Raw genomic sequence first — 15511 nt, forward strand, 5'->3', positions numbered from 1 at the left:
ATACGGACAATCAAGTATGTGGAACCTTCAAGAGAAGTTGTGTGAATAGGAAATGGACTACCTTCATTATGCGACGACCGTTTCACATTACGTTCCTCCGATTGTCCCTAATCAACGTGACGATTTTGTGAAAATGAATTGTAAACACGATCCCCGGCTCGATCCTGAGTTCGGGTTACTGTGAGCAGGGAGTTTCGTGTGTTCTTCCCGTGCCTGTATAGGGTTCCAGCTCATGTAAGGTTTGCTGGTTTTTCTCTCACCTCCCAAAAACAAGCCGGTCTGTGCTATACGCTCGACTGCCATTCCATCCAGTGTTCCTGGGATAGGCTCCGGATTCACCGCCACCCGGACCAGGATAACGAGGTTACTGTAGACGAGTGAATGAATGGCCGTATAACTCATTTTATCGGTTGATTTTTATTTTGATAAATGTTTTATTATTAATTTTCTATCCTGAGGGTCGTGGTAGCTTAGTGGTTAACATGTTTGCCTCACACCTCCAGAGTTGGGGGTTCGAATCCCGCCTCCACCCTGTGAGTGCGGCGTTTGCGTGTTCTCCCTGCACTTCTTGGGTTTCCTCCATCAGTCTAAAATTCATGCATTGTAGGCTGATTGACATCTCTAAATTGTCTGTCGTCTGAGTGTGTGCAATAGTGCCCTGGGATGGGCTGGCACCCTGTCCAGGGTGTCATGCGCCTCGTGCCCCCAGTCCTCTGGGATGATAGGCTCCAGGCGCTCCGTGACCCTGTGTAGGATGAGCAGTACTGAAAATCAGATAGGTTAGAAAATCTATCTTGTCATATGATGATCCTGAACTACTTTTTCTACATTTTGCACAGTTAAAGCTGTGTAAAAACACATGAAGTTTACTTTAATTCTGTAAGTAGTGTACTTGTACAGTACATGTAGAAGGTACTGTAGGGGGCTTCACTCGTCTCTTTATAAAAACATATTCGTTTATTCTTAAGGAAGACGATGATTTCCTTGTTTATATAGCCTTGTTGGATGGATGAGTCCTGTTATTTAAGTCAGACGGTCTTCTTAATAAAGTTGTCTTCCAAAATACCCTTTTATTCACTTTTTTTAAACTATCAGAATGTGTTTTAACACGTTGAGCAGCTTGTATTATATTAATACAATTATTTTATAATTAATAATAATTATTTGTGGTCCAAAAAGCTGCACTGTGTTTATTTTTTTAAGTAATTAAATTCTGACGCCATTTTTAACGTCCATCTTTGCTCCTGCTTGACATAATCCAGGCGGTTGAATTCAAAATGACTCCTTGTTGGTATTCAAGTACACTACTTAGGGTGCACCAGACGTTATTTCATACCCTACATCGTACACTTGTGTAGGAAGCAGGAAGCCATTTTGAGACCCGGCCGGCGAAAAGCCATTGAGATTACTTCCGTGATGTGCACCAATCGTATTCAGCGAGGGGCGGGATTAACCAGGCAGCGTGCCTTACTATTGGTTGATGCAAACGTCTGTCATGCATTTCCCCCGAAACCTGAATAACGGCGAAGGAAAGGGATATTTCTCATCTCCGCTTGTTTTTGTTGTTTTTTAAAAAATATATATATACTAAAGGATAAGAGAAGAAGAGAGAAATCGAAACATATCTACTGGATTGTTGTAAGTCCTTCGCTTAAAAAAAAAAACCTTTGTATTTGTTGTACAGGTATTTAAAAAAAAGGAAAATACGTGAAAATGTCGTGTTATGGTCATAGGATGAGAGGCGCAAATGGTCACGAGACCATCCTGTGATGCCAAGTAGAGGATTAAATAAGAGGGGAAAGAGTGTACAGCTATATGGATAAATATATATATGTAGTGTATATATGAGCTACAGAAGTTAGGCATTATTAAATATTAAATGACGGATCAGATTTCCATGAATAGAGAGAGTACAGGTGTCACCAAGGCCGTGTATGGAGCTCCTATAATGCATAGGGGTGCCAAAACTATTACAAAAAAAAAAAAAAAAAACATTATTCCTAGCATTTTACCCAACAGTAGAACGTGTATTAACTTTTATTGACCTATTGAATACATTTTTAAAGCGTTCATTTATGTATGTATGTATGTATTTATTTATATTTGTGCAAGTTTGGGTTGATATAGATTATAAATATAGACCGCACACGTATATAAAGTATAACCTGGTCCAGAAAAAGCAAAAAAAAAAAAAAAAAAAACCTTTAAAAATAATTGTGATACGAATTATGATTTAAAATGTTCACGCTACGATAATCTAGTCTTAAAAATATCACAATATTAATCCACAGTATAAAAACTGGTAAAATGTAAGGGGATATTTATTTACGAAATTGCGTAAAGTGTCTTTACATCCTTATTGTGTGTGTATATATATATATATATATATAACCAGAAGGAGACCAAAAAGATCAAATCCCTGAAGGGTTTTTTTTAAGGAAATGACTTTTCCGTACAGTCTCGTACGCTGGAAAAGCCTCCTAGCTGTACACAAACGCAAAATTGTTATCGCCAAAAAGTGACTCAAAACAACTTCCACTTCTTCAGATGCGTGTAAATCTATCACGTGAGACCTTTAAAACGAAATTGGGCGCGTTTCAAGGTCCCGCCGGTTCTCTGACGCAGCACCACGGCGTCGGGTTACGGTACTCCTGAGATTTCCACCTGCCGCTGGTGGTGACGTTGTAATCGCCCTGTTGTTTCGATTCCAGGCCAGTGGCGTTGTCGAAGATGATCCACAGTTTGTTCCTGGTGAACTCCTCGGGAGACATCTTCCTGGAGAAGCACTGGAAGAGCGTGGTGAGCCGCTCGGTGTGCGATTACTTTTTCGAGGCGCAGGAGCGAGCCAGCGAGCCGGAGAACGTTCCGCCGGTGATCCCGACGCCGCACCACTACCTCATCAACGTGCTCCGGCATCGCATCTACTTCGTGGCTGTGATCCAGAGCGAGGTTCCTCCTCTGTTCGTCATCGAGTTCCTGCATCGTGTCGTCGACACTTTTCAGGTTTGTGTGTGTGGTTTCATCGAATAAATTTTTCCGCCTAGAATTTCCAGAAATGTATTCTCTGCATTTTTCTCACCCGAATTCTTGAGGAATTCTCCTGAGATGCTTTTTAAACAGTATTAAAGGAGTTCCCGCCTGCGCCGGACACTTAACGACGGCCACCGAGTGTACAGACGTTATCGGAAGGACGCGGATGTTAATGTTAGATCAGATAGACTGTTGTACCGCTATTTGATTCCAAGATCGAAAGGAAACATCACCGCTCAGGTGGCTCAGTGTAGAGAGTCGAGCTGTCGTGATTGCAGCCGTGATAACGAACGAACCCGATCCCCAGGACTATTTCGGCGTGTGCTCCGAGGCGGCCGTCAAAGACAACGTGGTGGTGGTGTACGAGCTGCTGGAGGAGATGCTGGATAACGGCTTCCCCCTGGCCACCGAGTCCAACATCCTGAAAGAGCTGATTAAACCTCCGACCATCCTGCGCACCGTCGTCAACACCATCACAGGTAACCGCCATGACTCTATAACGGCAGCTCTGACGTTAGCGCAGGTTTACGTCAAACGTCATCGTTTCTATAGCGACGGCACATTCACACGCCGGACGCTCCACGTAGATTTAAAACAAGCGTAGTTGTTGATATGGTGACGTTTTCTGTAAGGAGACATTTTGTGTCACATTTATGGAAGGAGTCTCCAGTGTCAGCATTTATGTAACCGTCAGAGGTAAAGCTGTAACTTTTCCCGACATCTTCAGGGCTGAGAAGTTTACGCCTTTTTTTTTTTTATTTATGGTTTCTATGTGACAAGCTGCAATTGATTGATTGATTGATTTATTTATTTATTTGTTTGTTTATAGCAAAAAATTTTCAGGGTTTCCGCAGATTCGGGTCGAGACGTTCAGTCAAAGCCCTCTTCCATTCACGTGCGTCGAACACGAGTACAGCCAAAAGCTCTCGTTTGCCAACAGACATCGCCGCGAAAGACTGTGAAACCATTACGTGCCATCGCAATTTCGCCGATTTAAAAATAAATAAATAAATAAATAAAACTCCGGCACCCGCATCGCAAATTTTGCAAAACGACGCAGCGAAATCGAGCTTTTATGGCCGCAGCGATCACAAACACGGACGGAAGCGAGAACCGCGACATTAAACGTCATCACAAACGGATTAAAAGTAAAAGTTTTAATAAATAAATTATAATCGCGACCGGTTTCAGCACTTACACGTCTAACAGTGTTGCTGACCTGTTCTTAGATCTTGATTGTGTTTAAAATCTAGATTTTTTCCTTATTTTTTTTTAAACAGGAAGCACTAATGTCGGAGAGCAGCTCCCCACAGGTCAGCTCTCGGTGGTGCCATGGAGACGCACCGGGGTCAAATACACCAACAACGAGGCTTACTTCGATGTGGTGGAGGAGATCGACGCCATCATCGACAAGTCAGGTACACGACCTCGTCACGACCCCGTCACACTCGAGCGTGTTCTGTGCGAACGCTGTGTTTATACGTCAGGCCAGGACGCAAAATAACAAAGACCATCTTTAACCATGACCGTTAAAGATTCACTGACAGGGTTATGGTTGAAAACGAGGTGTTATTAATACCCAGTGGTGCGAAAGTAATAAATGTGACTTCACCTTTGCGTGAAAAATGTCTTATTAGTTGTTTATTAGTTTTAATAGTGCGTAGTTGGCGTCATTAGTGCGTAGTTAGCGTCATTAGTGCGTAGTTAGCGTCATTAGTGCGTTGTTAGCGTCATTAGTGCGTAGTTAGCGTCATTAGTGCGTAGTTGGCGTCATTAGTGCGTAGTTGGCGTCATTAGTGCGTAGTTGGCGTCATTAGTGCGTAGTTGGCGTCATTAGTGCGTTGTTGGCGTCATTAGTGCGTAGTTGGCGTCATTAGTGCGTAGTTGGCGTCATTAGTGCGTAGTTGGCGTCATTAGTGCGTAGTTGGCGTCAATAGTGCGTAGTTGGCGTCATTAGTGCGTAGTTGGCGTCATTAGTGCGTAGTTGGCGTCATTAGTGCGTAGTTGGCGTCATTAGTGCGTAGTTGGCGTCAATAGTGCGTAGTTGGCGTCATTAGTGCGTAGTTGGCGTCATTAGTGCGTAGTTGGCGTCATTAGTGCGTAGTTGGCGTCATTAGTGCGTAGTTGGCGTCATTAGTGCGTAGTTGGCGTCATTAGTGCGTAGTTGGCGTCAATAGTGCGTAGTTGGCGTCATTAGTGCGTAGTTAGCGTCATTAGTGCGTAGTTAGCGTCAATAGTGCGTAGTTAGCGTCACTAGTGCGTAGTTAGCGTCAATAGTGCGTAGTTAGCGTCATTAGTGCGTTGTTAGCGTCATTAGTGCGTAGTTAGAGTAAATAGTGCGTAGTTGGCGTCATTAGTGCGTAGTTGGCGTCAATAGTGCGTAGTTGGCGTCATTAGTGCGTAGTTGGCGTCATTAGTGCGTAGTTGGCGTCAATAGTGCGTAGTTGGCGTCATTAGTGCGTAGTTGGCGTCATTAGTGCGTAGTTGGCGTCATTAGTGCGTTGTTGGCGTCATTAGTGCGTAGTTGGCGTCATTAGTGCGTAGTTGGCGTCATTAGTGCGTAGTTGGCGTCAATAGTGCGTAGTTAGCGTCATTAGTGCGTAGTTAGCGTCATTAGTGCGTAGTTAGCGTCAATAGTGCGTAGTTAGCGTCATTAGTGCGTTGTTAGCGTCATTAGTGCGTAGTTAGCGTCATTAGTGCGTTGTTAGCGTCATTAGTGCGTAGTTAGCGTCATTAGTGCGTAGTTAGCGTCAATAGTGCGTAGTTAGCGTCATTAGTGCGTAGTTAGCGTCATTAGTGCGTAGTTAGCGTCAATAGTGCGTTGTTAGCGTCATTAGTGCGTAGTTAGCGTCAATAGTGCGTAGTTAGCGTCATTAGTGCGTAGTTAGCGTCATTAGTGCGTTGTTAGCGTCATTAGTGCGTAGTTAGCGCCATTAGTGCGTAGTTAGCGTCATTAGTGCGTTGTTAGCGTCAATAGTGCGTAGTTAGCGTCATTAGTGCGTAGTTAGCGTCATTAGTGCGTAGTTAGAGTAAATAGTGCGTAGTTAGCGTCATTAGTGCTTAGTTAGCGTCATTAGTGCGTAGTTAGCGTCATTAGTGCGTAGTTAGAGTAAATAGTGTGTAGTTAGCGTCATTAGTGCTTAGTTAGCGTCATTAGTGCGTAGTTAGCGTCATTAGTGCGTAGTTAGCGTCAATAGTGCGTTATTAGCATCAATAATAACGTCTCGGTGCTCAGTCCTCGCAGAAGTGAAGTGAAATCTTCCTCACACAGAACAGTTTGTTTGCGCTCTCGCGTCACTCGCCAATACCTCTGTGCTGTTATTATTGTTATTATTATTATTAGTAGTAGTAGTAGTAGTTGATGAGTGTCTTCTCCTCCGTTCTTCAGGTTCCACGATCACGGCAGAGATTCAGGGTGTTATTGATGCGTGCGTGAAGCTGACGGGAATGCCGGATCTCACGCTGTCGTTTATGGTGAGTCCGATCGCATGATTAATTTCGCACACAGCCAAGTGGCTAAACGATTTCTCACTATATCTGAAGTTTGTTTGAATGGTAGTTTGAAGGCTACCATTAGCACTTGATGGCCAGTGGGGTGTGTGTGTGTGTGTGTGTGTGTGTGTGTGTGTGTTTTCCCCCGTGAGTGTGAAGCATATTCGTTCCTCTTTGCGGTCCCTGAGCCGAGCGATGAGACTACAAACCCGAAGCGTTTCATTTCCCCAGAACACGACTACGCCGATGTTTGAGTTATCGAACTTTGTAAAATAGACGGCGTTATTTGTGACCATCGAAAGGTTGTAAGCGTTTCTACAACAGAACGCTACGTTTTTAATGATTTAAATGTGTGAAAGAAAGTGTAGAAGGTTTATCTGGTTATTTCATCCCTCACTCTCTCTCTCTCTCTCTCTCTCTCTCTCTCTCTCTCTTTCAGAATCCCCGGCTGTTGGACGACGTGAGTTTCCACCCGTGCGTCCGCTTTAAACGTTGGGAGGCCGAGCGAATTCTGTCCTTCATCCCTCCGGACGGAAACTTCCGGCTGCTCTCCTACCACGTCAGCTCTCAGAAGTGAGAGAAACCTCTTCCCTTTCTTTTTTCAGATCCGTTTTTTTCTTCTTCTTCTTCTTTCAGCTCTTTGCCTCTTCACACAAGGGATTTACGGCACAAATTTTTGGATGAATAAGAAAACAAAGTTTAGAGCAGGAAAGATTTAAAATGAACCCTTGAGGGTCCCTCCGGGGGTTCGCGATTGCGGATAGTGTGCGCTTTTTCCGAATTACCGAGACGAGTCACGTGACGTCATCGCGTGCTACAGTTTGTTTACACTACAAAAATTCGCAAAGGAAATTTATATTAATCATATTAATTTTGAAAAATATTCTTTTTGTAGCATTGTTGTAAAAAAAAAAAAAAAAATTACACGATTAATCACATGGGTGTAATCGGTGATCTCTGAGCGTTAAGGTATCACACTGTATCATCAATGATGGCTTTAAATCTCTCCCTCTCCCTCTCTCTCTCTCTCTCGCTCTCCCTCTCTCTCCTCAGTCTGGTGGCCATCCCGGTGTACGTCAAGCACAACATCTCGTTCCGCGAGGGCAGCTCTCAGGGCCGCTTCGACCTGACGCTCGGCCCCAAACAGACCATGGGGAAGGCCGTGGAGTCGGTGCTGGTGAGCAGTCAGCTCCCGCGCAGCGTCCTCAACGCCAGCCTCAACCCTTCACAGGGCACCTACACCTTCGACCCCGTCACCAAGGTACCAGCGTACCTAACGCGAGCCGGGCCGGGCCAGCTACCGCGCGTTAGCTAGCTTGCTCAGACTACCACGGTATATCTCCTGCTAGATACGGCAGGTGCGTTCGAACGGGAACGTGCTAGCTAACGACGCTGGCGTTTATACAGTCGTAAACATCAGCGTTCTTTCTCTGATCTGTTGGTAAATTACTCAGAAATGACTCCGTACGACAAGAATTATACCGTCATTACACTTCGCATATATCCCACGTCCTGCCATATGGAGAAATTCCGAAATGGTAAGTATTGTTTACGTCTTAGCTAGCTGACGTTATCGCTGGATTGTCTTTTGGTAAATTAACCAGCTGCTTAATGTTGTTAAACATGTTGTAGTTAGATGGTGTAGCGTTCGGTGCTTAGCAATACATCAAAGTGTTAACGATGTCACGCGATGAAACTAATCTCCCATAATCAGAATGCGCCTCAGTCAATTTGGGCTCGTTGGAATATTAGGCCACGCCCAGTTTCGGGTTAGATCAGCATTATTTAACTGGTGTTTTGTGTGTTTTATTTAAAGTTTGCTTGCCACCACTTGCCCTGGGACTATACGAATGAAATATTGTGCGTTTGTGCAGCTCTTGACGTGGGACGTGGGGAAGATCAACCCACAGAAGCTGCCCAGTCTGAAGGGCACCATGTGTCTGCAGGCCGGAGCCTCCAAACCGGACGAGAACCCGACCATCAACATCCAGTTTAAGATCCAGCAGATGGCCATCTCGGGTACGACCGAATAACAGATGTTCATGCACACTCGTGTGTCTCGTACGATTTGGATTCAGGCCGGTGCGGTCACACGGAACGTTCTCCGTTTTCACAGTCGGGTCACGTCGCCGCTTACGTCCATTCCCTTCGGCCCCCGTTCGGAATATTAAGTGAGTTCTTAGTTCACGTCTCCGACGTTACATGTTTCATGAGTACAGATGACCCAAGCAGGGTTTTCGATTAAATCTAACATTTTATTCATTAAAGAATGACGCATCATACGTTTTATCCGTTTTAATGCTGCGCAAAGTCCGAGAAACGGGTCATTTCCTGTTCTCGCTTACGTTATTGCAGCTGTAATCACTCGTTCCCTCACCGGCCTGCGTTTTATTCTCTCGCTTTAGTCAAAAGTTGTTAGAGAGAGAAAAAAACGCAGCTTACCGAGAAACCACAAAAAACTTGCGTAAACTCCTCTCCCATAAATGTTAAACAAGCATGTTACTATAGAAACGATAACATCCGCCAGGTCATAGAAAACGAATCGACAGTCATCTGACCAGTCAGGATCACGATATTGGTGATTTTGCAACGCTGTGATTTGACCACTAGGTGGTGCGCTCGTCCTCCTCATCGTCTCAGCTCCGTTGGAGTTCCGGACGCCGGGTCCTCGCAGGTCGTCTGGGTTCACGTGCAGACGTAGCTTCCGCGCGTCGCATCCCGGCACCATGGTAACGTATTATACAGTACGGACTCTCGGTGACACTTTGTTCTCTTTCCTCTTTTGTCCCAAAGGCCTGAAGGTAAATCGGTTGGACATGTACGGCGAGAAATACAAACCGTTCAAAGGCATCAAGTACATGACCAAGGCGGGGAAATTCCAGGTGCGGACCTAGAGACTGACCTCTCCAGCTTCCAGACGACAGCGAACGCACGGCGGGACGTTACAGTGTGTGTGTGTGTGTGTGTGTGTGTGTGTGTGTGTGTGTGTGAATCAGCAGGGGCTTGGAAACGAAGAATACGAGCACAGGGTTGATTTAAGTAGGAGCATATTTTTCAGGATTTAAAGGAATCCTTTGGCGGAAAATGCTGATAATGCTAACGTCATTCCTATACGTGCATCATAGCAGCGTTAGCATTCCTCAGGTAAAAGTTTTCCTCTAAACATAGCAACTGTTTTCTCGTGGGGATGATGAAGGAAATATGCAAGCCGTGTGTGTGTGTGTGTGTGTGTATACAGTCTGAAGAACACACTGATCTTCCTAGCGTGTCGTTTAGCCTTACATAGCTTTAATTACAAGGTTTATTAGAAATCCGACGAATTTCGCTCCGTCCTCGGACTTCCTAGGAATTATTGTCTTAAAGACGTCCCGCTCCTCTTTTACCGTGTCTTCGTCAGTTTATTTATTATACATGTCGTGGAATTGTCTGTTCTTATTTATTTATAAGCTAGAATTATTGAGGTACAACATGGAAACGTATATGAAAACGAGAACACGGTTTAAAATTTCGGGAAACAAAATAGTAGTTGATGGATATCTTGTGCATGTGACCGTAACCCTGCGCTCCTATTGGTCACGCACTTAGCGCTCCGTATTACTAACGGCTTCACCGCTGAAACACTACCGTTACCAAGCCGACATCGGTGCTGTATCCTGACCCACGTTATCCCCCAACATACAGCTCCCAAACACATCTGGACAGATTCGACACACACACACACACACACACACACACACACACACATGCATATTAGATCCAGAATGTGTGTCTGAGGGGAAGTTCTATAACCACTGTTTCACTGACTGGTGAATGTCCAATCTAAGTTCAGGACCAATTAAATACACTCTGTTTGTTTGTCACTGGATATTGTTGCTGTTGTTGTTGTTTTGTTTGCCGTGTTTGTTTCTCCTTTTCCTGGTTTTACAGTGCTTTGCGAAAATAATTTTAAAAAATGTTTAAAAGTCTGAACTTCCACAAAACAAAACAGAACATGTCATTGCTGTGTGCTTTAAATAAACAAAAACTCCAAGCGCAGCCAGGTCGAGGTTGTTGTGTGTGTGTGTGTGTGTGTGTGTTCTACCCCCCGGCTCTGGACTTCCATAAGACTGCTGAGTGATGAGTTCCCCCCAAGCTCTGCCTCTTCATATGCTGTGGACTCTCCGTAAATTCCCATTTGTACGTAAGCAACGACGAGCCGTCGGTTCTGACCCGCGACGAATCAAAACAAGTTCCGAGTCTCGGCAAGCGCCGACTCTTTATATGGTCCTATAAACGGTGAACACACAAGCTCTGAATATTCATCATTTCTCCCTCTATACAGGTTTTATCCTTTAAACTCTGACTCTGTATAAAGTCTGACTCGATAAGCGTTTACTCCTCGCAAGCTCTGACTCTTTCTGCAAACTCTGCTTTTCCATAAGCTCTGACTCATTTAAGAGCCTGACTCGACATAAGTTCAGACTCCAAGCTCTGACTCTCCACAAGCGCTGACTCTACACGAGCCCCGACTCTGTAAACTGAGTCTGATTAAGTTCTGACTTTCCACAAGCTGTGACTCTACATGAGCCCTGACTCTGTAAACAGTCTTTATAAGTTCTGACTCTACATGAGCCCTGACCCTGTAAACTAAGTCTATATAAGTTCTGACTCTCTACAAGTGCTGACTCTACATGAGCCCTGACTCTGTAAACTGAGTCTATAAGTTCTGACTTTCCACAAGCTGTGACTCTACATGAGCCCTGACTCTGTAAACAGTCTTTATAAGTTCTGACTCTACATGAGCCCTGACTCTGTAAACTGAGTCTTTATAAGTTCTGACTCTACATGAGCCCTGACTCTGTAAACTGAGTCTATAAGTTCTGACTCTCCACAAGCTGTGACTCTACATGAGCCCTGACTCTGTAAACAGTCTTTATAAGTTCTGACTCTACATGAGCCCTGACTCTGTAAACTGAGTCTTTATAAGTTCTGACTCTACATGAGCCCTGACTCTGTAAACTGAGTCTTTATAAGTTCTGACTCTACATGAGCCCTGACTCTGTAAACTGAGTCTATAAGTTCTGACTCTCCACAAGCGCTGACTCTACATGAGCCCTGACTCTGTAAACAGTCTTTATAAGTGCTGAGTCTACATGAGCCCTGACTCTGTAAACTGAGTCTTTATAAGTTCTGACTCTCCACAAGCGCTGACTCCGCATCATTCCTCACCCGCCGTAAACTATCGGCTCTGACTCTGTCTCTAGTCTTTGACTCCTCGGAAAATTGGACTCTTCATACATTCGAAACAGGACCAAATAAGCTCAGCTTCGACATATCCTCTGACTCACCACCCTAGAGCTCCAATTCTCGATCATTTCTAGCTCTCGATACAGACGACTCGCCATAAAACTGACTTAATCAAGCCCCAACTCCACAAGTCCTCCACGAGCTCCTAACCTCATAAACCCCATGACTCTCCACAGGTTTTCACTGCATAAGCCTGGGCTCTCCAAACTCTCCACGAGCTCGGACTCTGGATATCCTCTGACTCTCTAGAAGCTCTGAATGTTACCTTTTCTCCATTTTGCCCTAGGACCAAATTCTAGTCTCATTTAAATCAGTTTTTTGTTTCCTGAATGCACTCGTTGGCATTTCTCAGGAAAGTTTTGTTTATTCTCTTACTTTATTTCAACAGGGAATTTGTACCTGAGGCTGCGGCTCTATATTACTTGGCAGAATGACAATTACTGCAACCTGCGGCTTTCGGACCATTTATCTTGCTGCGGAATCTTTCCGTGCTCATCTCTACGTGCATCTTAACCAGACAAGCAGTTTGATTAGACGTAATTAGACATGTATTTATTTTTCTAAGGAAGGCAACACGTGGGCGTTTCGTCTGTTTGATCGTCATTAACCCGTCGTAAGGGTCAGAATAAGTAACACGTGACTGATTTAAGACGTTGCATTCATATAAAACCCAAATAGATACCAGCTATGAGGCGCAAACAAAAAGGTTGTATTCGTTTTATTATAAACGTTTCGGTAGTAAATAATCATATGACGCTTCACATCTGCGTCTTGGGCACAGAATGATACGCTTCCGAGAAGATTTCCGTGGATTGTATTTGTTATATTTGTATAGTATTATAGTATTTATGCCATCATGACACAGCAGGGTTTTAAAACCTGTGTTTGTTTGTTTGTTTATTTATTTATCTATGGCTGTGTAGGCGTGTCTAAAATCCTAACATCTCACCACTCCTGCACATTTTAACCCCCTCGGCTCCCATAAAACTCCACTCCACACTTTCCTTCAGCCCCACAGCCCCAGCCCTTCCTCCTCCTCCTCCTCTTTTTTTTTTTCTTAAAAAAAAAAAAAAAAAAAAAAAAAAAACCTCTAAGAGCAATGGACACTAAAGGAGGGGGTTCAGATGGACAGAAACCTTTTTTTTTTCTTCCCTCCATGTGATTTTTAGTCTTGAATGAATTTGCACTGTCACGTTTTTGGCCAGCAGCTCATCACTGCTATGCATTCTAATGGACTCAGCTTCTTTATTTCTCATGCTTCTTTAATCTCCTGTAGAAACTTTATTTTTTAGTTTTTCTTTTACTTCAAGAATTTAGAGAATTAAAAAAGAAAAGAAAAGGAAAAAAAAGCTAAGCATATGCAAATGCAAACAGGACTCCCTGGTGAGTACACTTTCTATTTTCCTGTTGCCCTTTTGATGTGTCTTTAAGCACATGGGGAGAGAGAGAGAGAGAGTGTGTGTGTGTGTGTGTGTGTGTGTGTGTATTCCTACTAGGGAAAGTGATTAACTCATCACTGCTGCAATTAGTCCAATACACATCGATTGCTGATTATCTGATCTTAACTCTCCTGTCCTACCTTTTTGTTTGTTTGTTTGTTTGTTTGTTTTTTGCGGTATTTGTTTTGCTGATCGATGCGCGAGCTTCTTCTTCTTCTTTTTTGTTGTTGTTGAAATCTTTCTTCCCTCTCCCAGGTTTGTGTCGTTATTTACTGACTGTTTGCTGGTGTGAGTTGTGACACGTTCTGACCATCTACACACACGCAAACCGCGGGGTGCTTTATCCCGGAGTGTGTCGCGTTCTTCACCTTGTCGCGTGCTTGATAAACATTCGAGGAACGCCAGCTTTAATTGCAGTTGCGGTTAACACTTTGTGGGCACGTGGGGTAATAAATAAATAAATAAATAAATACATACATACATACATACATACATAAGGCATAGCTAAACGCATTCCTTAGCTTCATTATATGCTGTTCGCAAATGCGCGCGAGACCTGAAATGCATTTGTTCGTCACACTTATAGGTTTTTATATCTTACAACATGGCTGTAAGCGCGCGACCGTTGGTGACGTCCTCTTTTTTGTTTTTTCAACATCACATCCTGCATAGTAAAATAGTGTGTGCGGTTTGGGATGTGCCCCCCCCCCCCGGCATTTAACTCGTCGGGAAGGGGGGGGGGGACGGTTGCATGTGATGCTTTCTCTCTCTCTCTCTCTCTCTCTCTCTCTCTCTCTCTTTTTAACAAGCCACGTGCTCCGAGTCGTAACGCGTGCATTTCAAGGTGCATCTCATTCAGGTTTGCTGCATTTATTATTATTATTATTTATTATTTATTATTATTATTATTATTATTATTATTATTATTATTATTAACACAGACAGCATGAAGGAAATACTTCCTGCTCATTGTTGTTATTAGTTTGTCATGCTGTTGTTTGCTCGGTTTTCGCGCACGAGTTAGAGTTGGTAAGAGTCACAGCCTGTGGAGGTCGTCCATGTGTAGGCTGTGTGCGGATATTTGTACTAAAATAATAATAAATAAATACCGATGGTTTGTTTGTTGATCAGAATGCAGCAACTTCCTGACTGCAAAGTGTAAGGATTTCACGAGAACTGTGTAAACTGCATGAAGTTACATTTGAGAAACTTTCAGTCGAGGCTTCGTGGTAGTGTGTGTGTGTGTGTGTGTGTGTGTGAGAGAGAGAGAGAGAGAGAGAGAGAGAGAATGAATGAATATCAAATATCAAAAAATTGCAACTAGGTTTTTCTTTTAAAGTAACACCAAAATGTGTACCAGTGGAAAATGTAAAAATGGACTCTACGCAATGATTTCTTGCTGGCTATAGGCTACAGCTACTCCAGTGCAGGTGATTTAAATCCATCTGTAGTGATGGTGCGGTTTATCCAACCATCCATCCATCCATCCATTCTCCATACTGCTTATCCTACACAGGGTCGCAGGGAACCTGGAGCCTATCCCAGGGAACTCGGGGCACAATGTGGGGGACACCCTTGGACGGGGTACCAACCCATCACAGGGCACAATCACACACACATTCACACGCTACGGACAATTTGGACACGCCAATCAGCCTACACCGCATATCTGGACTGTGGGAGGAAACCGGAGAACCCGGAGGAACTGCTTTGTAACTGCTTTTGTACACACCTTAAAATGCATGTGATGTAAAACATAGCCGCTATATAAATATCACTTCATATACATACATACATACATACATACACACACACACACACACACACACACACACACACACACACATATATATATATATATATATATATATATATATATATATATATATATATATATGTATATATATATCTACCGTTTATAAACTCTGTAAGTCAACTGATATAACCGTATCATTGCACTTGCTCAGTCTTAAAGAGAGGCCATGCTGACTCACACGTGCTCCTAATGCTTTGTAAACAAACCGTAACCTTTATATAGCCGACATTACGGTTTATAAAGCCTGCAAGGATGCACAGGCGATAATAAAACCCCACGTGATATGACGTGGCCATAAATATCACGTGGGTTTATTTATCACTACACGCAGTTTCCAAATGTAGAGTTTAGACTCCGTTATTAATGTTCATTAATGTTCATTGGTTGCCAGATTGGGTGAATTTATTGCTGTTAGGTTTACTAAAAATTTACGTAGATTCGAAAAACA

The 15511-nt window shown here is 43.5% G+C and overlaps 1 protein-coding gene across 1 annotated transcript; it reads left to right on the forward strand.

Annotated features, from left to right (window-relative positions):
* The first annotated feature begins 1503 nt into the window (after positions 1 to 1503).
* On the forward strand, positions 1504 to 10557 carry ap3m2 (adaptor related protein complex 3 subunit mu 2). The gene is made up of 9 exons (XM_017451504.3): positions 1504 to 1638; positions 2712 to 3003; positions 3338 to 3509; positions 4311 to 4448; positions 6419 to 6504; positions 6962 to 7095; positions 7576 to 7783; positions 8397 to 8541; positions 9316 to 10557. The coding sequence occupies exons 2-9, from the start codon at positions 2731 to 2733 to the stop codon at positions 9414 to 9416; spliced, it is 1257 nt and encodes a 418-aa protein (XP_017306993.1). The 5' UTR covers positions 1504 to 1638; positions 2712 to 2730; the 3' UTR covers positions 9417 to 10557.
* Positions 10558 to 15511: the final 4954 nt, after the last annotated feature.

This window comes from Ictalurus punctatus, chromosome 22, assembly GCF_001660625.3.
Source record: "Ictalurus punctatus breed USDA103 chromosome 22, Coco_2.0, whole genome shotgun sequence".
In the NCBI taxonomy this organism is placed as follows: domain Eukaryota; kingdom Metazoa; phylum Chordata; class Actinopteri; order Siluriformes; family Ictaluridae; genus Ictalurus; species Ictalurus punctatus.